General features: G+C 42.0%; 1 protein-coding gene across 1 annotated transcript in view; it reads left to right on the forward strand.

Annotated features, from left to right (window-relative positions):
• Window positions 1–26,315, forward strand: part of MACO1 (macoilin 1) — an 84,309-nt gene that overhangs the window by 42,287 nt on the left and 15,707 nt on the right. Inside the window, exons 2-6 of the mRNA XM_081869019.1 lie at window positions 2,947–3,088; window positions 4,183–4,309; window positions 6,559–6,682; window positions 9,868–10,046; window positions 12,758–13,256. Coding sequence (XP_081725145.1) covers window positions 2,947–3,088; window positions 4,183–4,309; window positions 6,559–6,682; window positions 9,868–10,046; window positions 12,758–13,256 — 1,071 coding nt within the window. The remainder of the gene's footprint in view (window positions 1–2,946; window positions 3,089–4,182; window positions 4,310–6,558; window positions 6,683–9,867; window positions 10,047–12,757; window positions 13,257–26,315) is intronic.

Genomic DNA, 26,315 nt, shown 5'->3' on the forward strand with positions numbered 1-26,315 from the left:
CACCCAGTATTTCACAGGTCATTACTGTCGCCGTACCGAGAGGGACGCGAGTGGGGGGAGCGTGAGAGAGAGGCCACCCAAACACCCGTGATAGAAGAGAGAGAGCGCGACATGAACGTGGCAGGAATCATTGATTCCAGGTGGAAGGGGAATCAGGTGGAATATCTGGTAGAATGGGAGGGGGAAGCAGAGTCGGAAAACACTTGGGTACCAGCAGAGGTAGTCAATGACGAGGTTTTAATAGAAACATTTCATCAGCGTTTCCCAAGAAAACCGCAACCCGTAGCTCGATTTAGAAGGGAACACTTTGGGACCACCGATGAGGAAGGAGAGTTTGAAGGGTTCCCAGAGTCAGGGGTGGGTGAAGAAGCCGACTCCGACGAAGAAGAGGAAGACGGGGAGAGAGACGGTACGCCGTGGCTGGAAGTGTTAGAATCCTCGGACGATGAGGAGAGTTCCTTCAGGGGCTTTCCGCCCTCACCGCCAGTGGGAGAGGAGGCGGGAGGGGGTGAAGGGGGCCCTGGGGGGGAGGTGGATGTCAGGGAACTGCCATCGGAGAGACAGGTGGTGGACAGGCTCCAGGAGAATAGGAGAGAATCTGCAGCAGAAGAGGGAACCAGCAGGGGGAGTGCAGGAGTCACAGCGGAGGGGAGGCTCTGGGATGCTTCCAGTGAGAGTAGTGGAGAGGTAACGGGACCCCCGTTGGGAACGCCCACCCTTCGCCGGAAACTGTCACGCAGAGAGTCTCGAAAGCGCATGTCTGTCAAAGAGCTTTTATGTTGGCGTAAATTCCGTAGACGCCCACTGTCAGATTCTACCAGCGACTGACGGAGTCATGCTTTGGGGGCTCCGTTAGTGCATCGGTTTGGATGACCAGCCAAACCCCAGAGGGATCAAGCTTTTACGCACAAGCAGCTCACTATCCCATCACACCTACCTTTTAAAATCTGTGAAATGCAGGTAATTGCGGTGTAAATGAATCTAGAAGGCTGAGGTGAGCCTTATCAGTGATGTGGTTTGCACATAACTCCAAGTTACAGTTTAGCCAAAGTGTGGTTTGTTTGAACATTGAAGCCCAGTGGAGTAACCATAGTTTGTTTTCTGTCAGCAGCCCACAATGTGAAACCACATTTTTTGGTTTATGAACCATGGCCTGTTTTAACTATGGCTTGGCATTATGCCTGAACCTAACAGCCTTACTTAACTACAGTATCATTTGTTTGACCCCCACCATCCCTGATGCTTGCCAAGCTACAGAGGCATGAGGCAACAGCATCTGGAAAACAAACCAAGCTTTGGATAAATAACCCATGCCTGCTTGCTTTGTATGTGAGACAACTTGTGGTTCTCTGAACAATTGTGATCATATGCTGTTTGAAAGTTAATCCAGCAAAGATACTACATGGCACCTTGCATTAGGAAATAATCATTGTCATTAATTGGTAAACAGTGACTGTTTTCTGAGGTACTTTTCTTTACTCTGAGGTGGGGCATCTTGCTGTGTTTTAATGAAATAAGGCTATTGTTAGTACTTAGCTTCATAGTTTTTCACACTTTCTGCAGTGCTGGTATGCAGTGTAGCTGCAAACAGTTTTATCCTTCACACCAACTTAATTCTCTGAACTTTTATGAGAACTGAAGTTTTGTACTACTCTTATAAGCATGTGACAGTTATGGACTCCAAATTGCTGCAAATTGACTTTGGCATTGTCATCCTCTGATTTTTATGTGGAATTCAATTTGGGGCAAAAATACAAGACTTATGCATCCTTTACTTGTGCAAAATACAAATTATGTGAGCATTGCAAACTTATGCCCCAAAACTGTAAACCAAAATTAACAACAGTGACAAATATACTTTCTTTCTAATTATGAAAAGAGCTGCTAGCTGAATCTGTTCTCTAGAGTAGTGCAATATGCCTCTTTAAAAAGGAGCAGAAATTTGTTTTGGCCGCAGCGTAAATATACATCTATACCTAGGGGCACACTGTCTGGACCCCAACTTGTGGTCCCCATTGAAGCCTCACTTACCAGGGGTTTTGCATCTTCCAGTGAGATCTGCCTCACTTAACAGGGTCTCAGGAAGGTTGCATGAAGCCTCTGGAGACCTCCATGTGATTTCATGGGGCTCTCATGAGAATCTGAAAGCTGCCACAGCTGCTTCTCTTTGCTCCTCCAGTGGTGGTGGCATGCCTGCAGAGGCACCCCTTGAATTCTACCTCAGGGGGAGGGAGGAAGCGAGGGAGAAGGCGGGGAAGGGCAGTGGCCCTGTTCACATGTCACAGTAAGCCATAGTTACATACACTGACTGCTTTCATATGGCATGATAAACCATAGTTAATGGTTTACAGTAATTTAATTGTGAAGATAGGTCCTGCTTCACTTCCCTCTGAGTGAGAGCAACAAAATATATTCCTGGTGTAGCATCCAAACTAGCAATTTTAGTTTGTTTTGCTCCAAACAAGCCATGATGTACATCAAAGCTTTTTGGCTTACCTGTATCATGCTGTGTGAAAGCAATCAGCATGTTTGTAACTTTTATTTATTTACATTTTTATCTGTCCATTAACAAAAAAATATCTAGGTGGTGTACAGTTGTGTTTTAAAAAACAAAACAAAACAACGACCTTAAAACATAAAATGCAGCATGGACATATCACAACCAAATTTAAACCAGCATCAGCATGAAACTGGCAAAAGAAAACAATAGTGCCAAAGATCTATAAAGCTCTACAACTTAAGTAAACAAGTTTTAAAAAATGTTTTCAATTAAGTAATGCCATTTTCAACACACTGCCTCTTTCCCTGAATATTACATCTTCATGTAATAATAGTGTTACCTCAAATGTATTTATTTTCAACAAGAAAAACATATTCCTTTGACTGCTTTGGTAATGCCTATGTATGCTAAATTAATGCTTTGCTTTCTTTTTTTCTCTTTCTCAGTACGTTTCTGTACCTGAAATTCCTGGTAGTTTGGGCCCTTGTGCTGCTGGCTGATTTTGTTTTGGAATTCAGATTTGAATATCTGTGGCCATTCTGGCTTTTCATCAGGAGTGTTTATGATTCCTTCAGATACCAGGGATTGGTATGTATAATATAAAAGTGCTGGTGTGTGTGTGTACCAGTTTTTGGTCACTTTCACATTAAACCCTAGCTTAGTGAGATGTGATGAGCTGCAGCAAACCTCAGGATTGTGTAGTTTACTTTTCTTCCTCCTGTACTGCTAAGATGAGTTCAGAAGCTTTTCCTTAACTATGGTTGGTTTGTGTCATCAAGGTCAAACAATAGTTATTAACTATGAAGCCAGTCATTTTAATTATTGTACTGTACTCCTTTTAAAGGTTTTTTAACATTGCTGTCCAATAAATAAAAATAATAAATAAAGCTGGCTTTTAAAAACTAACTGTAGTTATTAACCACAGTTCCAAATCTGGATAACATGGCAAGCTGTGGTTAAGCAAAAGCAAAAACAAAAGCTTCTGCACATTCCCTCCCAGCTGGTCTGAGACCAAGTCTTGCTGCAGCTCATTCCTAATAAACTGTAGTTTGTCATAATATGTGAATGTGGTCGTTCTCTCTAAGCCTAACCACAGGGTTGGCTGAGAGGCTAAAATGGAGCAGGGGACCATGGGCTCCTGGGACAAAAATGCAATCCATCAATGAATCAATTTCACAATGGTTGGCACGATTTTTCTTCACTAATGCTGTTGATGGAGCAGCAGGCTTGCACACTGCAGGGATACAAAGACTTCTGATAAGTATGTTTTTGCTCAAACTGCAATAACTTAGTCTTCAGACACGCTTTTGCTGTCTTTGCTGCTACAGTTAGTCCTCTCGATATGGTGTCAGAAAGACTACTGTGGTGACATAGGGCCAAACAACACATGACGAAAAGCATGTTTTTTTAAATTGTGTGTATCTGGTTTGTGAGATAAATTGAGGAGTGACTGATATGAATCTATGGTAAAAGAAATGCCCATTTACAATGCAGTAGTAATCAGAAACAATGGTAACAGGAAAATATTGATAACAAAAGACTTGCCATTCATATAAAAGAGTCATAAAAAAATTAAAAGCTTAAATAAGAAACCATTGAAATGCATTGTTTGAAGACTGTTCAGTGCAATTATTTTTAAATTTTAACATACTCTTTCTTCTGCCCCTCTCCCTTTTCTGTAGGCCTTTTCAGTATTTTTCGTCTGTGTAGCATTTACATCAAATATCATATGTCTGCTCTTCATACCAATACAGTGGTTGTTTTTTGCTGCCAGCACGTATGTTTGGGTACAGTATGTCTGGCACACAGGTAGGTCACATTCATTACACTAAACGGTAAATGTAAATCTTAGAGCATGATGCAAAATAATGGTTACTGCTTATTTTCTCAAAAGCCACATGTAGTCACAGTTAGATCAGCCTACTGTTGCTTAATTTGGTAGTACCGAATTCAAATTGTCTTTATATATTTGAATTTAGTCTTCAAATATACAATGTAGCCTTCAGGCGTAACATTTCCCGGTCCTCATCAATATTGGATATGTTTTATGTGTTTGCTGCCATGGGATCTTTTGAGAGGTAGGATGGGATATAGATATAATAAAATAATAAAATAAACAAGCTTGCTTATGTGAGAATGAGCTCTGGAGTCCAAGGCCTGGCACTCAGTGTATTGTGAACTGCACTAGAGCATTTTTAGCATTAGGGATCTTGGCCTTTCAGGGTGTGCATTTTCTGCTTTCTTTCAGGGCATACTTTCCACATTTACTTGCATGCTGTAGAACTTATGCATTGCGTAGGATTCTAGTGCATATTCTAAGTTACATGCTCAGATCATGCAGGACACTGCTCTGCCTGTTGAATCTCCTGGCAATCTGCAAAAAACTGAACTGTGTCATAGACACATTCCAGGGGAAACGTCTACTAATTGGCAAGTTGTCTTTCAGGGACGTTTGCCAACTATGACTGCTTTTTTTCTTACTTAAGAATCTTAGATTTCTGATAGGTAGTTTGCAAACATAAGGAGATCTCCTGGAGGAAGATACAAAATTGTTTCATACACATACTTATGGTGATGATTCATATGCTACTAGCAGCACAGGTACCCTTTCCCCATAACTTCTTCCAGCACTGTGTTGATAACAATTGGGTGCAGAAACCATGTAGGTGGCTTTTTAAATAGCCACTTGTTTGGCTGCCTGTGGTCAATGAGAATTGTCTCCAGGCAACCATAGAGAGCAGCTTTGGACAACTGGAAGTGTGTTGGTTCTTTAAAGCTGTTGATGTGCCACAAATAACTTCACATATTTTTATTTAATATGTTCTGAAAAAGACTTTCAGGCTTGTCTTATGTGAAGTGAGAAACCATTGTTTTCCACTAAAAGAATGAATAGTGATGCTGTCTCTTCTTTCATACCTGCAAGGAGAAGACACTTTCAATTTTAAATGAACCATCATTCCCTGTCACATTTGTTATGCAACTCTCATTTCTTTAAACCATGGTGTGCTAGAACAGAACCATGGTTTGAAGGTGGTTTGTTCTCACCAGCCCTAGTTTCAGCAAACCACAGTTCCCTGGTGTCACAGGAGCCGCAGCTTAGTTTAAAACAGAAAGCAATAGCTTTCAGTCTCCTTCTTGCGGCTGTGAAAGATGGCGAGAGAGAGCATTTGCTTTCTCCTAAACATACTATTTGTATCAGACAGACCCTTCAGTGAACTCTCTTCAGTGACTGCTGAAAACATTTTAGCTTAGACAAGGCTACCCAGATGTCTAGAATGCTGATGTGTTTTTAGTTGATTGATGGTTTAAATTTTTTGAATCTTTTACGTAGTTGTTTTAATTTTTTTTACTAAAAATATTGCTTTTTTCTTTATATAAACTACTTTGAAGATTTTTACAATCAAGCAATGTATCGATTTAAATAAATAAATAAATAAATAAATAAATACTATGACACCTCAACCTGTCAGAGGTCTACTGCAGGTATTACCAGTCTGCAACCATCACCTGAGGAATTTCATTCTGCTGCTCTGTACTCTCACATTCACAAATGTAATCTAGTTCTTGCTATGAAAAACTTGAGATAAACAAGGTGGGATTTGACTTTGTCCAACTACAATGGATAATCAGCAATATATTTAATTCTTCTAAACAGCAATAACAAGTTTACTCAGTCAGTTAGATAATCAGAATAAAATAGACAAAGTGCTGTTCTCTAATTTATGGAAGCTAACTTCCCTCAACCACTAAATGAAAGATTCAGACCTTAAAGTCATATATATATTTGTTAAGGGAGTACTAATTTCCTTATTTTCCTAGGACTTCACCTTTTCTTCCAATCTATTGTCTTCATTTAATTTCTAAACACCTTCAAACTGCTTACAGAACACATCTCCATAGCCAGCTGGTTTCAAAGGGGAAATGCATTTTAGTTCTAGCTCTATCATAACAAAGCTTTTTATTTTATTTTTCTTAGTTTATAAAAGCCATGTCTTAAGACTTCTGACTTCCTTTTGGATGTTTATGATGCTTGATTTCTGCCTGTCTGTCTCCAACAGAGAGGGGCGTGTGCTTACCAACAGTATCGCTGTGGATACTATTTGTTTATATTGAAGCAGCAATTAGATTTAAGGATCTCAAAAACTTTCATGTAGACCTTTGTCGACCTTTCGCTGCACACTGGTAAGTGTTCCTTCGCTGTCACTGTTTTTCTTTTTCTTTGTAGTATTCTCTCAGATGTATGATCTCATCTGTTATTCCTAAGCAGACTGTACTTTAACCATCAAAGGTGTCAAGCATGTTACAGCTGCATTTGTGAAAACTTAATTCTTCAGAGTTCTTTGAACTGAATAGTGTGTCATAACAGAGGTAGATTTTTCTGTCAGCGTGGCCAGGTGGGGGAGCTTCCCAGACATTTATGCTGAACCCTCATAAGCACTTTCGATAGATATAGCAGTGTGCTGCTTTTTAAACTTGTGGTTTATTCATGGGCTATTTGCAAAAGGACTTTTAAACAGCAATGCCTGTTCCCAATAACAGAGCAGACACACAGAGTAAAACTTACCAGTTGATAATTGGGGGTAAAATGGAGGTTAAATCCTGCTGCTTTGGCTGCCTGCACCAGCAGGGCAGCTGGGGCACACAGCCAATGTAGAATCAAGCCCTATGCAACAGCTGGTACAATCTTCTCATCAGAATGACATCAGCTGATTAGTGAGTAGGCCTCATGAGCCAAATTTGTCCCCTTGCAGGCCAAGATTGACACATAGGCTGGAGGTTCCCTACCCTCGGTTTAAGCCCTAACCCTATCCCCTGGATAGCTCAGTCAGTTAGAGCGTGGTAATGGCAAGGTTGCAGGTTTGATCCCCCTGCATTGCAGGGGGTTAGACTAGATGATCCTTGGGATCCCTTCTATGAAGTGATCCATCCTCCAGACACCTATTAATTATGGTTAACTTTAACCCTGACTTAGTGTGGAAGGATAAATATTCACCATCTATTATATAATGGTCTGAAGACCTTAATGGCTTTACAGTACTACATTTGAATGTACTTTCTATAAAAGTGCTATCAACTTTGTTTGTATACCTGTTCAGATATTTGGATGACATATATTGATCTGTGTGTGCAAATTAAGTTTGATGTTTTTGTTGTGTTGCGTTTCTTTGTTTGTTTGTTTTCTCCCCTTTTTTGTTTGTTCTTTCTTTAATAAATTGGGAATAAGAGAATTAGTTTAAAAAACACCTTTGCTTAGCATGATGTGTGAACCAGGCCACTGTACTAGTGCTGCTTGTGATTTCTCCTTGCAATTTTACATGGCCAGTTTGTATGTGTATTGGGGGACTTTTACATATTTAATTTGGCTTTTTTACCCAATATATAATTTCCTTTTAAAATTGCTGCCCATTACCCAACAGCTTACCTTCTTTACATTTACAATTTTAAAAACTTGGTTACTGAATTTATTTGTCACTTTCATAGTGGCTAAAGGTAAAGGGTAAAGGGACCCCTGACCATTTGGTCCAGTCGTGACCGACTCTGGGGTTGCAGTGCTCCTCTCGCTTTATTGGCCGAGGGAGCCAGCGTACAGCTTCCGGGGCATGTGGCCAGCATGACTAAGCTTGCTTCTGGTGAACCAGAGCAGCACATGGAAACGGCGTTTACCTTCCCGCCAGAGCGGTACCTATTTATCTACTTGCACTTTGACGTGCTTTCAAACTGCTAGGTTGGCAGGAGCAGGGACCGAGCAACGGGAGCTCACTCCATTGTGGGGATTCAAAATTCCGACCTTCTGATCGGCAAGTCCTAGGCTCTGTGGTTTAACCCACAGCGCCACAGCGCCACCCGCGTCCTTCATAGAGGCTACAGTTGCATTAATTGTTAGTGAAGTTCTTCTGAAGTCAACATGGTTCAGTTGGTGCAGTGAAGCCATGGACCACACCTTTTATTAAAATTAGTGGGTTGTAAAACTATAATTAATTTGGGTAATTAATGTAATTAGATGTAAAAAAATAATGTACTGTTTTAATATAATGTATGTGGTCTAACACGGTGAATGCCAAGTGCAATTTTTTTAAAAGCTTACTTAAATTCCTTCAGACACCTCCTAGCTGAAAATGTAACTGTTCTGTCCGCTCTGGATTCCTACTTTCTGTTAGCTGGTTCATCAGAGAAAAGATTATTGTTGCCTTTTCATCTTTAACCCCAACATTTATCCAAGGAGCTCAGTGCAGCATACATTTCTCCCCCCACCAACGCCATTTTGTCCTCACAATAACTCTGTGATGTATGTTAGACTGAGGGAGAGTGCTGGCTCACAGTTCCCCCATGAGGTTTTGGCCACCTGGGTCATAACTTCAATACATGGATCAATTTTTTCATAAGGGTAGCACAATCCTCTGCCATCCTTGGAGCAAAATAGCTACCCCACAAGCATTGCCGTCACTGTCCCTGCTAAGTGTTAAATGTGGTGATAGACTGACTGTGCAAAGGCTGCCATGGTGCTCTTGTGATCTGAAAACTATGGAACTGATGAAGCTAAACATCTTGGCTGCACAGAAGCCTTCCAGCAGCAGAGTTGAGCAGTAATTCTAGCTACCACTTGGATAAGGGGTACTGGGGACCCTTTTCCGTCCAAGATATGCATTCCCTAATAAGAAATCTTCTGGCAAAATGGAATTCCAGACATGGAAATGTCAGAGGTTTCTACACAGACATGTCTCCATTCTCCATCCAGGCAACAGAGAGGCATTATTACAGTTCAAGAACACATTTCAGCTAAGCAGAAGTACAGAGAGTGGGTGCAGAGTGTGCTAGTGAGTGGTGTGCCCCGTAAGGGTCCAGGAGGCTGCATAGAGAGGCTTAGAGGGCTGCATTTGGCTCCCTAGCTTGAATGTCCCCAGCCCTGACTTTGGGAGAGTCTGCACTTGAGCCAGATGACTTGAGCAAGGGACTTCTCTTCCCCCACCCCACCCCGGTTCCTTGTTTCACATTTTTTAGGCTGTGCTGCCATGTGTGTTCACCTGTTTAATGTAACTATCTTGTTTAGCTCTGATCTCATCACCCAGTAGTGCTGCCAACACCATCAATAAATGATACATATAAGATTTTGCTCTGTCATTTCTCTTGATAGCCTGCAGTGGAGTTATTCATGGTCCTAATCCAGAAGTACATTTCTCTTCATACAATTTGAAGTGTGATTATTTATAAGTGAATAGCTGGGCCATGTTGTTGTTTTCTGTAGACAACTGTTTCTGATAAAGAATGTATCAGTAATCCTGATTATGTTTTGTGGCATGCTGGGCATTTTATTAGTTTGCTTGTATTGTCTATGTTAACAAAGTCCCCTCTTCTCTTTCTCTCTCTAGTATTGGCTATCCTGTTGTGACTTTGGGCTTCGGCTTCAAAAGTTATGTCAGCTATAAAATGCGATTAAGAAAACAAAAGGAAGTGCAGAAAGAAAACGAATTTTACATGCAGCTTCTTCAGCAAGCTTTGCCCCCGGAACAACAGATGCTACAAAGGCAAGAGAGAGAAGCAGAGGAAGGTAAGTTTTTGCTTAGCACAGACCTGGGACAGGCATAATGGTTTGCAAATTTAGAACCAGCCTTGTTACTCTGCCATTTTCCCACTCTTCCTGCTCTTAACCACGGGTTCTCAATCCAGATGCACCAACACAATCCACTCTTAACATAAACAATTGGTCTTGTCTCTGTGCAATCATGTTATTGGGTTCTGCACCTGTGCAGGATGTCTTTGGAAACTTCCCTGCTCGTCTCCTCTCCTTTGGAGGTAACCATTGGCCATTTTAAGCATCCCCAAGAGAGATGAGGGCTTTCCCATTCAGTTCTCATCTGACCACCGCAATAGCAGCATTGCTGGAGACTTTCCTTGGAACTCTTTTCTTATTTATTCATTTGGCTTATTAATACTCCATCTTCTGTATGTTAAGAAGAGATTCTGAAGCTGTTAGCTGTTTTATATTCTTGATTTCAATAAGATCAGTGAATTACTTTTCCTGGGGCAGGGTGAATATTTGTGTGTGTGTGTTTAGGACTCTAGAATTTTCTCAGTCAATTTAATTAAGCAACTTAAAAAAACTTTTTTGATTTTTTAAAAGGATTACCTAATTAATCAGGCAGTGGAATTTATAAAGTATTTTTAAAATACAAGTATTTATAAAAACTGCATGTGAAAAGCACGATCTTAACCTCCTTAGCTCTCCTCCGTCAGGCAGGAGGGACTCCTCTGCTATGACACACAGGTTGGACATTAAATAATGGGAAAGTGCCTTTTGATTCCAAACAATCATTTTTAACATATGAAAATTTAATTAACCATAAATCAGCAATGAATAAGATTTATTTAGGTAGGCACCCTACTTTTTCCCTTTGGGGAAGCAGGTTAAATGAGCTTTCCTTAGTATTTTAAATCTTGCTGAATATTTAAAGTTTATGAAAGTAGTTGCTGTATTGATTCCTGGGTTTATGCATCATGAGAACAGTCATATTGCAGACAACTCTTCAGGGTGCTTTAATGGAGAAATGTACTAGACTAAGTACATCCTTCTGGACCGTCTTGAAGGGCTGGGAGCTGGGGGCACTGTCATACAGTGGTTCCACTCCTTCCTCCTGGGCCGTGTTCAGAAAGTGGTGGTGGGGGATGAGTGTTCAGACCCCTGGGCTCTCACTTGTGGGGTGCCTCAGGGTTCTGTCCTCTCCCCCATGCTTTTCAACATTTACATGCAGCCGCTGGGAGAGATCATCAGGAGGTTTGGGCTGGGTGTTCATCAGTATGCGGATGATACCCAGCTCTACCTCTCTTTTAAATCAGAACCAGTGAAGGCGGTGAAGGTCCTGTGTGAGTGTCTGGAGGCGGTTGGAGGATGGATGGCGGCTAACAGATTGAGGTTGAATCCTGACAAGACAGAAGTACTGTTTTTGGGGGACAGGAGACGGGCAGGTGTGGAGGATTCCCTGGTCCTGAATGGGGTAACCGTGCCCCTGAAGGACCAGGTGCGCAGCCTGGGAGTCATTTTGGACTCACAGCTGTCCATGGAGGCACAGGTCAAATCTGTGTCCAGGGCAGCTGTTTACCAGCTCCATCTGGTACGTAGGCTGAGACCCTATCTGCCTGCGGACTGTCTCGCCAGAGTGGTGCATGCTCTGGTTATCTCCCGCTTGGACTACTGCAATGCACTCTACGTGGGGCTACCTTTGAAGGTGACTCGGAAACTACAACTAATCCAGAATGCGGCAGCTAGACTGGTGACTGGGGGCGGCCGCCGAGACCATATAACACCGATCTTGAAAGACCTACATTGGCTCCCAGTACGTTTCCGAGCACAATTCAAAGTGTTGGTGCTGACCTTTAAAGCCCTAAACGGCCTCGGTCCAGTATACCTGAAGGAGCGTCTCCACCCCCATCGTTCTGCCCAGACGCTGAGGTCCAGCGCCGAGGGCCTTCTGGCGGTTCCCTCATTGCGAGAAGCAAAGCTACAGGGAACCAGGCAGAGGGCCTTCTCAGTAGTGGCGCCCGCCCTGTGGAACGCCCTTCCAGCAGATGTCAAAGCGATAAACAACTACCTGACATTCAGAAGACATCTTAAGGCAGCCCTGTTCAGGGAAGTTTTTAACGTGTGATATTTTACTGTATTTTTGGTTTCTATGGAAGCCGCCCAGAGTGGCTGGGGAGGCCCAGCCAGATGGGCGGGGTATAAATAATAAATTATTATTATTATTATTACTAAGGATATGCAACAAAATGTTGTAGTTTGGAGTGCTGTTGTTTAGGATTACAGCCAATCCATTTCATTCCCTCCCCCAACTCAGTTTTCTGTGTTTCCTCTTAATAGTTGTTAGCATTCTGTGACTGCTGAACACACTCAGACTTCACTGGGCTGTGTCTAGGTTCTCTCAACCACACCACACCCCAAAAAACAGTTATATGTTTTCCCCAAATAATTTTGTACTTCTGCAAGCTTGGCTGAACCCCACCACCCTTGTGTGAAGAAAGCGTTGTTTTTACTAGATAAGCAGCAGCACTCACAGTCTAAACATAGGAAATAGTGAGACTGGTGATACAATATTTCCTATATGTCCTGTATGAGTTTTCTCTGTGTTAAAAGAAACTGCTTGTTTATTTGTTTTCATATCCTTAAAATAAATGGTGAGGAGGACATGAGGTTGAGAATATGTGATACTTCTTATTTAAGTTTTAAATATTGCCTCTTTTCTTTCTTCTTTTTTGGTATTGCAGCAGCCAAAGGATTGTCTGATATGGATTCCTCTATACTTTTGCAACACAATGGAGGCATTCCAGCCAATAAAAAGTTATCTTCAACATTACCGGAACTTGAATATAGAGAAAAAGGAAAAGAAAAAGATAAGGATGCCAAAAAACATAACCTTGGAATAAATAACAATATTTTGCAACCTGTAGACTCTAAAATACAAGAAATTGAATATATGGAGAACCATATCAACAGTAAAAGATTGAATAATGATCTTGTGGGAAGTACAGAAAACCTCTTAAAAGAGGACTCATGCACTGCATCATCCAAAAATTACAAAAATGCTAGTGGAGTTGTGAACTCCTCACCTCGCAGCCACAGTGCAACTAACGGGAGCATCCCTTCTGCATCAGCTAAGAATGATAAAAAACAGAAATGCACTAGCAAAAGCCCCAGTGCGCATAAAGACTTAATGGAAAATTGTATTCCCAATAACCAGCTAAGCAAACCAGATGCACTGGTAAGGTAAGGTTGATATGTTAGTGACCTAGTTTCCTCTCGACTCTTACTTTCTCGCTGTTTCTTTTCCCAGTAAGTTAAAATGTCTTTAAAGGATTTGGGTTTGTGCATGGTTCGGATTGGGTTCAATCTATTTCTGCAGTATTGTTGTGCGATCAATATCTAAAGAAATGAACTAGGAATCTGTGAGTTCTGTTCCTAGTTATGGCGTTAACTACAGTAAGCTTACTTGTTGCAGAATTACACAACTATTTTTTTCCTGTGGTCTGCACAGGAAGGAATAATTAATTTTGGGGATCGGGCTAATGAGCACAGTTTCTTATATTTACCTGTGCTTTGCATGCATTTGTATCTGGAAATACTTCTTACTTTTTCTAGTAGTGTCTTTCTTGAGGTATACAAAAATTAATGTTATTTCTTGAATATTACTCACATGTGAGAACTGAATAATTCTGGATTAAATGATACCATCACATTTTCAAGACTGGATTAAAGACCCTGCTTCCTAATACAACAGGATTTTGACATGGTATAGTCTTCAAGATGAAATAATTTATTGATTTTGTGTGTTTAAATGTTTCTTCCTGGAGTAGAATTGCAAGTGATGAATATATAGTGCACTTCATAGAAATGCTTGCTAGTAAATTCATCCCGTGGGTGGGAAGAGTGATGGAGAGTAAACATTATTAGCCATAAAATATGTACTGGAACTTATATAGAATATTTAAACCAGAAGTTACATCTTGGTTTCCTAAAATTAATCTGAGGTTAAAGGCTTGGTCTGGGGGCAATTGTGACTGTTGCTAAAACAACACTCATTCAAAACCTAAAATAAAAATGCTAGAACCCCAAAACCATAGTTGACTATACCACTTGCCATGTTGACAATTTTGTCACTTTCTGGTGAGTATGGCAAGCAGAGTCCAAGCCTTTCTCCAGCTTTGAGCTGGGATTGTTCCAGTAACTGCATTGCTCTGCTCTCAGAAGCACCACACAACTACACAGATTCTCACACTCTCCAGATTCAAACTGGAATAAAAGGCTGAGGCTTGTTGTTTTGGGTGCTGGGCTGCGTAGGAGCTTGGAGTGCCTTGGCAGCCCAGCACAAAAACAATCCCCTGCCTGAGTCCAAGTTTAGAACTGAAGAGGCGGACAAAGATCATCCCCGTGGTTGCAGGAGTAGACTGACACAACTGTGAGGGCAAGACTCTTCTATCTTTAGCTCCTAACTCAGAGCTGGGGATGGCGGTAGGGGCTTTCCCCTTACTTTGTACAGTACATACATATTTGGAAGTGAATCCCTTGAGTGATGGGACTTGCCTCTAAGGATATAGAATAATAGCGTCGAAGAGCATACTGTTATGGGTTTGCAGGGAGCCAGGACCCCTGGAAATTCCTGGATGCCAGGTTCTCCCCATAATTTCTGAAATGTGGGGGTTGAAGTCAAGCCAGCTTCCTCAGGAGCTGGGCTTAAAGTGGTGCCATGCAAGAACGAAGACAAGTGAATTGAAAAGTAGAACAAAGGTTCACAACATATTTTCAGAGACATCAGTCCCCAATTCTGCTTTATTATTAAAGTATAGGTATTTCCAGATTATTTTACCTGTGGCATATATGATAAACGACTCCATGCTGAACTTAAGCAGGGTCTGTTCAGTGACTGGGTGGGAGGCCGCTTGGAACTCAGGGTAGCAAGCGTGGGGTTTCCATGATAGAAGAAAAGTGGGATATAAATGTATTTAAGTAAATAACATTTAAAAATAAAATTCAAAACAGCTTCCAAAAAATGAAAACATAATTTAAAATACCATTAAATTACTAAAGACAAACTCAATAAAATCAGTAGAAAAAGAGCAAAGCATTAAATGATAAGTAGCATAACAAAATCTGAAAAGCAGTACTGACATCAGACTTTGTGGTTTGTTAACAGACCATGCTGTTGTTGTTGTTGTTGTTGTTGTTTATTTAAAACAGTTTTAACCTGTGACCTAAAACTACAGAGCCAGCACAAAGTGAACATGTCAGGTGTGGGTGTTGCACCATTGGGATGCTGCCTCAGAAAGGCCCCTCCTTCCAGTCACCCTATACTAACTTTCAAAACTGGGGGCACCAAGAGGAAGGCTTTGAGGATCTTAAATGACTGGGAAGATTCACATGACCTAGCATCCTTTGGCAATTAACATGGAAGAAAAGCACTGAAATGTGAAACACTGTATTAGTTTGCCTCTGTAACTGAGATTTAGCAGCTAAAAGCAAAACATTTGCAGAACAATTATCAGCCAGTGTTCAGTGTACCATCATTGTTCTGATTATTACTGCTGTTTGGGTTGCTTTGGTGCAGAGAGCATGTATCGCAGCATCCTCCTTTTTCTGCATTTGTAGTTGTTTTCGTTCACCTGTGGCACCGTAAAAACAATGTTTCTGACTAATGGGAAGCAGTGAAAAGAGTCTATTATTTGTCAGTTTGCAGTAACTTATTGAATATATATATATATATATTTGGTCATTTGTGATACAGTGTGTGTTGTAAAGCACCAGGACGCAGCTGGGCCTTGTAGAACTGTTATAAAAAAAGAACAGTTGTATAAGGCCCAGTTGCATCCTGGTGCTTTACAACACACACTGTAGCGCAAATGACAAAAATATATATTTCAATAAGTTATATTTTTATTGTATTTTATTTGTAATTCACCAGGAACAATGTGGCTATGAGCAGAAATTAGCTGCTTACATGTTTCAGTGGGGCTTTAAAAAATATTCATTTTGGCTGGTTCATGCTTTAGATTAGAATGATGATATAGTATTCATTAAGCATACTTTAACTCTTAATTTTACATCGGGGAAAGGTGTGCCTTTGGAGGCATTCAATATATAGCCAGAAGCTTTCAGCAGAATTTGGTCCAAGTGTGTGTGATTTTGTGAGATTAGGTAGGTAGGTAAGTAGAGTGAGTTTATTTTGACTTGCTTTGGGCCTAAAGGGTGACTTTTAAATTCAGTGCTAACTGAAAGCCCCTCTAGGATCATGCCCACCAAGGAGTTCCCAAACATAGATAATCCCTGAGCCCCCTTTTGGCATGGGTCTTTCCAGCTCCCTCTTGAATTCAAAACACTTCCAATTCTTCCTTTGAAGTTGAATTACCTAATTTCATTTTTAAGTTCAGGTGATTGACAGTCAGGCAGTTCTGCCCACCTGTCAAAAGCTGACCTCGAAAGTCCGGCAGGTTCTGGATTCAGTTCTGTAATCATTACAGCATCACAATCACTTTAATAGAAGTGGAAGCAATAGATTCCAAGATGCCTTTCATGTAGAATCTTTGCTGGGAGTTTAGGACAGCTAGCCTCCTCCAGCTGCCTGTGACACTTTAAGACCAACTATTAACACATTTCACAAAAGAGCTGATTTCCTAGGGTATTGCAAGCTCAACATGTGGATAATCTAACTTGCTGGCAATGTGTATTTACTAACTTGGAAATTATCTATACCAGGCATAGGCAAACTCGGCCCTCCAGATGTTTTAAGACTACAACTCCCATCATCCCTGACCACTGGTCCTTTTAGCTGGGGATGATGGGAGCTGTAGTCCCAAAACATCTGGAGGGCTGAGTTTGCCTATGCCTGATCTATACCAATTAATGTACTCAAAAAGGCTACTTTAAATTATATGTCGTACTATAAACATTTCTGGCAAACAAAGCATTTAAGGATGTAGCAAAACTTTAATCTAGAGAGTCTTTGTAAGATTAAAATGAAAGCGAAAGCCTTGTAATACAGATAAAGAAAGGGTTTTTACAGAGAAAGGTAATAGAACTTGTATTCTGGCTGGTGTGTCATACCCTGCTAGATGTAAGAACAATAGGAAAATTTGAGCCTCCAGCTGGGATGAAATGTTGATCGGATAACTTGATTACTGAGGGCTGGTGTACAGGTGTAATATTAGCTAACCATTAACCAGGGTTAGGAGGCTAGGGTCCAGGGAATAGAATGACGTGCCCGCCCCTCACTTGCACCCACCCCCAATTTCTTTTACCTTAGTTCAACCCTGTCTTCTAAATACTAATTTTGGAGAGCCCCAAATTTCTAGAATTAATATTCCTCAATGGCAATGACAAGCCTAGGTATGCATGTGATACAAAGGACACTGCCAGAGGGGATGTAATGGGCAAGCCCTGAAAATTTCAAGATTTAGGTTTATGTACTATGTTCACACTTGTCAGCTATACGGGATAGAATTAGGGGGCTACCTTCCAGAAAACCGTGCGGGAAAGTGAAACATTTATCCATCTAAAATCTGTATAAAGTCAGAGCTTTGGACCTTTCCTGGGAATGGATTCAGTAATTTGAGTGCTACCACTGAGAAGATCCTACTTCTGAGCATCTGCAGAATTGAACTCATGAAGGTGTGGAATGTTAAACTGGGACTCTGCAAAGGGTCTAGGTGAAGCAGATGGACACATGCCAACAAAACAAGCAACCAAATCCCTATTGGTGTGTTTAAGCAACACACTGAGGGGGTGCTTAAGGGGGAGCCCATGCCCTAGCCCCCAGCACCCCGCCCTGCACAGAATTTCCTGTATTGAGTGGGAAAGGGGGCTTCAAAGTGTGTTAGTAGCTTCTGCATGATCATTCAGCTGAATGGAGTTAGAACCACCCCTCTTCAGATGCATAGATCTCTCACAGGGACTGAGATGTTGTGAAAAAGTCTTGCATACATGGCCACGGCTCTCATCACATGTTCACTTTTGAATGCCTGAAAAGGAATTGAGGGTGTAGCAATTAGGGACGGACAGATATGTCACTATGTGTGCCGTGCCACCCCTTCTTTACTTCTGTGGTAATATGCACTTTTTAAAAAAAAATGCCTCAAAATACATGTTTGTTTAAATGCATATTTTCCTGGTTATCTCTGCTGCTGAGGACTACATTGTGACTTTCAGAGAAGTGTGACATCTGTTGGGTAGCTAAGTTCCAGTGTGCACACCAGTCCAGTCCAAGTGTTGTGGGTCAGGGCATTCGTGAAGACTGAATTCCTCAAGCATTCCCTGATAGCAGTGTGTGAATGATAGGTGTAGTGATATGGGGGCTGGGCCTAGCTTGATTCCTCACTTTCCCACAATATGACAGACTTGCATGGTCTCCTGTTTTGTTAGGAATTATGCCCCCCAAAAAACAATGACTGATTTTCCAGTTTACAGCAATCTTGCAGTTTGAGACTGGTCACTTAAGAAAAATAAATAAATCTGGACCTACCTGGTAACCACAGCCAGAATTTTAGGACTAGGAATTTATTTTTTTTCTGTTTTGCATTTGTTTTAAACACAAAAAAACAAATCATGCTTGCTCAGTATAGGCTCGTCTTCTCTTTTTTCACACCTAAACATGACTGTTGTGTTGCCAGAGTCAGGCTGCAACAGTGTTTCACCCTTTCCCCTTCAACTTGAGTTGCACCATTGGGTGTGAATTGAACTCTGAAGGTAACTGGAGCCATTTGTGCTTTGAAGCGGGGAGGAGGGGCAGGCAGCCAGGACTGAAAACCATTTTCATGTGCAATTCACTTGGAAGTTTTTTGTTCCTTCCAGTGCTTGACTTCTAAAAGGAAAGGTGCCAAAGTTTAATGGCTTAGAAATCTAATTCTCTGGCTGTCAAGTTTTGGCCATGAATAATGGCTCTGTGTGTGTGTTTGCACGCACCAAACGAGATCTAATGGTGGTAGCTGCACTTGTTTATATGTCTGCCCCTTTCATAGGAGCCAACTCCTAGAGGCCAAGGTCCCTTTGGCCTCACCAATAAAATAGTTGAGGGGGCCAGCTCCCCCCCTCGGTTGATAGGCACTGCCATTCAAATGGTGTGTGCACACCATGCCTTGTGAACGATTATGCAGGGTGGGGCTTACCTGCCCCCCTTTATGTATAAAGCAAAGAGGAGCATGTAATTTTTATACCAAAGGGAGCATGACAAGTGAAGGGTGCTGAATCCTGCCCCTCATCTTGACATTTGGGGCCAGCTCCAGGACTGAGGGGGCTGTCACCAAAGTATCCTTTGGTGCACCCCCTCCTATGTTGATGAGCCCTGGCAGGTTTACGTGGTAGGGCAGGTTGGCGGCATTCTGATAGGCAGCTGGTTATGAAAGCTGCCACTTTAATTTTCTGCAATGCTCCAGAGTGATGGTACATCAGGAACATTGTAGAAAATTAAAACAGTGGCTCCTAGGCATCATTTGAGAGACCTACCTGGGCTCTTAGTGCAGTGTAATGACGGTACTTTGCCTGCCTGCCTGCCTGCCTGCCTGCCTGCCTGCCTGCCTGCCTGCCTGCCTGCCTGCTTTTGATCACACCAGTCACTTCTCTTGCAGTCTGATTCCAGTGCCAGATAAGCCACAAGGGTGGGAGGAAAGTGCCTGCAACGACTGCCCGTGTTGAGGTTAGATTCATGATGGGGCAACATCCAGCTATGTTCTCTTGCTTGTCCTTTTTGGTGTAATACTTCAGTTCTCCCCCTACTATACATGAGCAGAAACAACACATGAATAAACAGACTGGACTGCCACCATCATGTCTAATTTGGCCTTGAAATATAGAGCAAGTGGTTTCTTTCTCATTGATGAGAGACAGGCATTCTTCTATCTGCTCAAAGTCACCGTCTTGTCTCAGGGAATTTCACCTTTGTAACTGTATCTGAGAAAAAGATACAAAATGCTGACCTTTCATTCATACATATATTTGTAAGAATCTTGCATATGTGTAAAGGGCTACATGGAAACCTGCCCTTTAATAAAATGGGGTAATTCCAAACCAGCAATTTCCCACCTCTACGTGTTTTTTAGAAAAGACTTGAATAACTTTTGGACTTAAACTGCTGCAGGCTACCTGTGTGCCACAAATTACTAAGGTAAGCATGTGTGGGCAGGCAACTAGCAGCTTTTATGGACTTACTTGCAAGGCTAGAATCCAGTTCTATATACAAGCAGTTCTGACAGCCAATTTATAGAGTTTTCAGTAAATTAATAAAGAGCTATTGAAGATGAACTGTGTTCCAAAAAATATATTAAATCAAGCACCCTTGGCAAGCAACATACATTTTGATGGGTTTAAGTAGCTTTTTATCTCAAAATGGCAAGAAAACATTTTTTATAAGTGCTGCATTTTATTTTAATGATTGATAGTGCCTTGATGAATAAAGTCAATTGCCTATGCTGGTAATTGGTTGTGCATATGTTACTGTTTTTCTTTATTTGTATCTCCCTTAATAGCACATACCGGGCTCTCAAACCAGTTCACACATCTATAAAGTCACCAGTAAAACCCTGATTAATTACCGTATTTTTCGCTCTATAACACGCACCTGACCATAACACGCACATCGTTTTTAGAGGAGGAAAACAAGGGAAAAAACATTCTGAATGAAACAGTGGATATATCATTTTTGTGCTTCATGCTGTGGCCACAGACACGTGATCTGATGGTGAATTTGGGGTGACCCAATGCAAAAATCCTGAGAATCCCTGTGGATCCATGCTTTGTAACCACGTTTTTGCACCATTGCAGCCCCAGGCAACAGTGGGTGTGTGATTTTTGGGGGGCAGGCTGTAGCCATGGACATGCTATGTGATTGGATGGTGAATTTGGGCTGACCCAATGCAAAGATCCATAGGATCCATGTAGATCCATGCTTTTTAACCACGTTTTTGCACCATTGCAGCCCCAGGCAACAGTGGGTGCGTGATTTTGGGGGGGCAGGCTGTAGCCATGGACATGCTATGTGATCTGATGGTGAATTTGGGCTGACCGAATGCAAAGATCCTGAGGATCCATGTGGATCCATGCTTTTTAACCACATTTTAAGTGGGGAGGGAAGGAAAAACACAGAACGGACAAGGAGCACGAGAGGGAGCACGAGAGGGGTGTGCAGAGAAGCAGCTGGCTAAGAATGCGGGAGGGAGGAAAGGAAGGCAAAAGTTTTCCCTCACCTACCCACCCAAGCCAGCCAGCTCGCGCCCGCTCGCTCTCTCTCTCTCCCTCCTGCATGTTTTCAGCTCTGCTTTCCCTCTGCTTGCCTGGAGGGGAGGGGCTTTCCCTGCTCTTTGTTCCGTTTGAGCAAACACAGCAAGATAACGGAGGAGGGTGGGCAGTAAGACCCTGAGGCAGAATGCAGGAAAGCAGCCGCTTCCTCTTTTCAGCTTTCCCTTCTAGGAGACGCGCGGTTTGATTTTTGCCTGCTTTTTTTTGCCTCCACTCGCCCCCTTTGGCTCCAGGGACCACACATTCACTGAATAACACGCACAGACATTTCCCCTTCCTTTTTAGAAGAAAAAATCTGCATTTTATAGAGGGAAAAATACGGTAGCTTAGGCGCTGTGGGTTAAACCATTTGCAATGAGAATTGCAGACGGAAAAGAATTAATATACAACCATTTATTTCAGTGGCATTAATCACAACCAAATATGCAATCCTAAGATCCTAAGATACCCCTCAGGTATAGATTAGGAAAGCAAAAAGAGGAAAGTTGCTGTTGGTTGGTTGGTTGGTTGGTTGGTTGCTTTGCTTGCTTCCTTGCTTGCTTGCTTAATGCACTGTTACTTAGAATTGGCTTTGGACATGGAAAATGAAAGTTCAAATTCCCATTGTAATACTTGCTGAATGGCTGTGGACAATTTGCTCCCTGTTGGCCTAACTCATTTAAAAGTATTGTTAGATTAAGACCTGACTTGTATCTGACAGGGGTACCATCCGGTTGGTGGCCAGTGGGTAGAGTCACACACCCCAGACACATTTAATTGTACTTGTCACAGGCATTGGCCCATGTGTGTGTAGCGTGCGTGTGTAATACTTATAGGGAAAATGGCTTTATTCAAGGGTCGTGTCCTGTATAAATTGACCCCAATGTGCCTCTCTGAGGTCCTTGGTTGTAGAGTAGGAAACAGATGTAGCTACCTCCAGCAATTTCCCCTTAATTAGTTACTATTTCAGCAATATATATATCTCTCTTTAAAGAAAGTCACAGATCACACTATGGTAATGTTTGTCATTCGAAATTTCAGTTATCTGAAAGTAAAAGAATTATACCCAAACCTCACTGCATAAATACTGATTCAGATATCTGAACAGCCAGAGTTTGCCCACTTCCTTATTTGTCTTTTGCTGGTTGGCTGGAGCAGTTTAGGGCAGAAACCAGGGAGGGAGGGAGTTTGGACAAATCATGGGTTAGAAATGTCCCCATAGGAAATAATGGAAATCATCAGCCCGTTATACAAATGCTCAACTAACGAATGATTTCTTAGGAACTCATTGTGTTCAGATAGTGGTACATATGTGTATAAGCCAATATATTCTTGCCCTTTACCCTCTTTTGTTGACTATTCCACCCACAACCACCTAAGGGTCTCTAGATCCCTTAAATCAGGAGTAAGGAAGCTTTTTCATCCAAAGGCCACATGCCCTTCTGTGCATCTTTCTTTGTGCTACATGCCCCTTGTGAGAGGACCAGAGGCAAAAGTGGCTGGAGCAACAAATTACCTTTCTATAGTGGACTAGTTTCTGTACTGAGACTCTCACACTCCTCTCTGTTCCAAGGAGGAGAAAGGCATTATCAAAGCTGAATGACACATTCCAACCAGGCAAAAACAGTAGTGGGTCAAAGCAGGGCCTGGGGAGAGTCCAGAGGGCCTCATTTGGCCTTTGGGCCTGAAGGTCCTCATCCATGTCTTAAATAATTCGGTCCATTCTCCTCTTCTTGGAACAAGTAATATCTGCTATTAGCTTAAAATATAGGGTATTTGAGTTATGCAATAATGTACAATTGAAGGTAAGATTTACAATATCCTTTTATCAAAATAATTTAATAAGGAAGTTGTTCCTTAGAGTTGTATTGTAGTTTATTGGCTTACGAGTTTACTTCTCTATTTTATGTCAGATTTCTCTGTTGTTAATCTGATTTGTCATGTTTCTTATATGCAGTTGTATCCTTTTAATACCCAGGTTCTTGTGTCTACAATAAAATTTGTGGCTCCATAGGAACTTGAAAGGCTCTGAAAAACACTTAATGTTCTCTTTTGCAGTTTCCTATTTTCATTACAATCTGCAATATTGTAATTCTGCAAAAGGAAAAATTACATTTTGCATGTGATTTGAGCCGAGAGTTCAATCCTGTCATCACTCATATAAATGTGGTTTATATATGTAGTGCTCCTTCCACCTGGATATACAGTGGTACCACGGGTTAAATACTTAATTTGTTCCAGAGGTCTGCTCTTAACCTGAAACTGTTCTTAACCTGAAGCACCACTTTAGCTAATGGGGCCTCCTGCAGCTGCTGTGCCGCCGCCGGAGCACGATTTCTGTTCTTATCCTGAAGCAAAGTTCTTAACCGAGGAGTCTGTAACCTGAAGCATATGTAACCTGAAGCGTATGTAACCCGAGGTACCACTGTACGGTCTCATACTGTAACTACACGTTACATTCTGTTGTGTGTACCAGTACCCTAATACCTACTGCTTCTAGAGAAAAGCTTCAGAAGTGGGCATTTTGGGTGTTCAGCTGTTCTTCCACTGCAGTTCCCTCAGCTGTTTTCTCCCATCAGCTGCATATTTGCAAAGATATAGTGCAAACATTATACGGAGGCCCACAGAGGATAAAGCTGTTAGGGAACAGGATAAGCACCTCTTTTCTTCTTCCAGTTGCTTCTCCACAACCAGTGCCTCTTCCCAAAGCTGCTTTGGCATAACAGAAACAGCCAGAGGGGTTTCTGTTCTCATTTGCATGTGTAGCTCTGCTTTCGTGTTTGACAGGATAATAAATGTGCTTGTTTTATGGTGGGTGAATGAGAGGATCATAATACCACTGTGAACAAACCAAATGTGTGAGCTATACTATCAATTATTTTGGCCTACCTAGCCAAATAATGTTGGCAAAAGAATGGACATTTGCAAGCTTTTGTTGTCACACAATAGTTCTTTCTCCCCGAAATATTTTAAAAAAGCAAACCCAGGGCTTTTATAATTTGGTGCGCTTTGCTAAGACCAGATAAATATTTTTTTGCAAGGTAGCTCCAACATCAAGCGCAGGGTCAATATACCCTTTTTTGTAGCTATGGCCATACCTTCCCCACACCTTATGTTGCATATTATGTCAGATGAGGGTCAAGTTGGCATGGTTTGAGAGAAATGGCCTTACAGGCAAAATTGGGACCTGTGTTTTCTCCAATTAAGCCCAGGCTAGAGAGTGCTGGGATAGGTGGACTAAAGGTCTTCTGTATTGTATGGTAGCATCAGATGTTCATACACTAATAGGCCTGTGCATATGAGTGTTCTTAATCATTCCGCTCCCTCTTAGCCTCTGCTGTGCCCTCTGTACTAACCATTGGGCCGTTAGAACTGGCCAATGTGATTTGGATCTAGGGGTCTTAATAGACCACAAGCTTCACACGAGTCAACAGTGTGATGCAGTAGCAGCAAAAACAAAAACAAAACAAAAAAACTAATTATATTCTAGTCTGCATCAACGGACGTATGGTGTCCTGTTCAAGGGAAGTAGTAGTAGTGTGCTATTCTACCTTGGTAAACATCTGTGAAGTGTTTTTGCTGACAATTAAAAACAGTACTGTTCACCCAAGCATTTACTGGACATTAATTCTTGGCTAAGTGGATCTTACTGTGATTCCTAAATGGAAGAGTCTTTCTGTCTCACAGCCTTTCTGTGAGAGTGTTCCATAAACAGGACTCTGCCACCAAAGAAGCCAGTCTCTGGTTGGTGCACATTTTATCTCTGATATATGCAAAAGGTTTTCTGATTAAGAATTTGGTGACTAGGCAAGTTCATATTGTGTAATTCTCTGCCCTGGTGTGGATCAGGGAAATGTATGACAGAATGATGTCAGGATATGGAGTATGTGTTGCATGAAGCTGCCATCTAACTGTCTTAAGGCTTAAATCTGTTACAATAGCCAGTGAATGGTATGTTAACATCTCCGCAAGCAGTCACTCAATGTCCTTTGGAAAAAATGCTGGCTACCAACTGACAACAATGCATTTCTAGATGCTCCGGGTCTCTTGATCCTTCATGGCATTCATTTCACCAGGGGGTCTCCAAATGCAGTGGCCTCCCCTCCCCTAACTTATCAAGCATTCTGAAAATGTAGATATGGGAGAGGGTCTCTCAGTCCTTGCTGGTTGGAAAAGATAAGGCTCAGTGTCTCTCTCAGTTTTTCTGGAGAAGTGTGAGGGAAGTCTCTCACTTCACACAAGACTTTGGAAATACTTGGGAGCAGGAGAGCATCTTACTCCTGGTTGTATCCAGTCATGGTGTGAAGTGAGAAATCGGTCATCCCCCTCTCTCAAATCATCTGTGCATGTCACAGCCTTCGAAGGAGTGAAGTCAGTCACAGCTGCAAAAAAAGGGAGGCTACCAAGCCCAACAAAAATGTTTGAATTATGCATTTTAAAAGTTTCAGTTTAGAATGATGTGGGCACTCACTCACACAGTGGAAATGTGCACCCTGACTCATGTACATTCAGACGTAAGCCCAGGTAAGTTCAGCAGGGCTTACTTCCAAGTGCAGAGTAACACAGCTTTCGTTTTCTAGATTAATTAAGGCAGTGTAAGAAGATCCATGGACGCGGGTGGCGCTGTGGGTAAAAGCCTCAGCTCCTAGGGCTTGCCGATCGAAAGGTCGGCGGTTCAAATCCCTGCGGCGGGGTGCGCTCCCGCTGCTCGGTCCCAGCGCCTGCCAACCTAGCAGTTCGAAAGCACCCCCGGGTGCAAGTAGATAAATAGGGACCGCTTACTGGCGGGAAGGTAAACAGCGTTCCGTGTGCTGCGCTGGCTCGCCAGATGCAGCTTTGTCACGCTGGCCACGTGACCTGGAAGTGTCTCCGGACAGCGCTGGCCCCCGGCCTCTTGAGTGAGATGGGCGCACCAACCCCAGAGTCTGTCAAGACTGGCCCGTATGGGCAGGGGTACCTTTACCTTTACCTTTAAGAAGATCCATAATCACAAAACTAGTATCTTTCACATTTATTTGTTCTCCATTCATTGACCAAAACGTTTCCCTTTATGTACTTATTAGCAGATAA

This window comes from Podarcis erhardii (genome assembly GCF_964252035.2).
Source record: "Podarcis erhardii genome assembly, chromosome: 7".
In the NCBI taxonomy this organism is placed as follows: domain Eukaryota; kingdom Metazoa; phylum Chordata; class Lepidosauria; order Squamata; family Lacertidae; genus Podarcis; species Podarcis erhardii.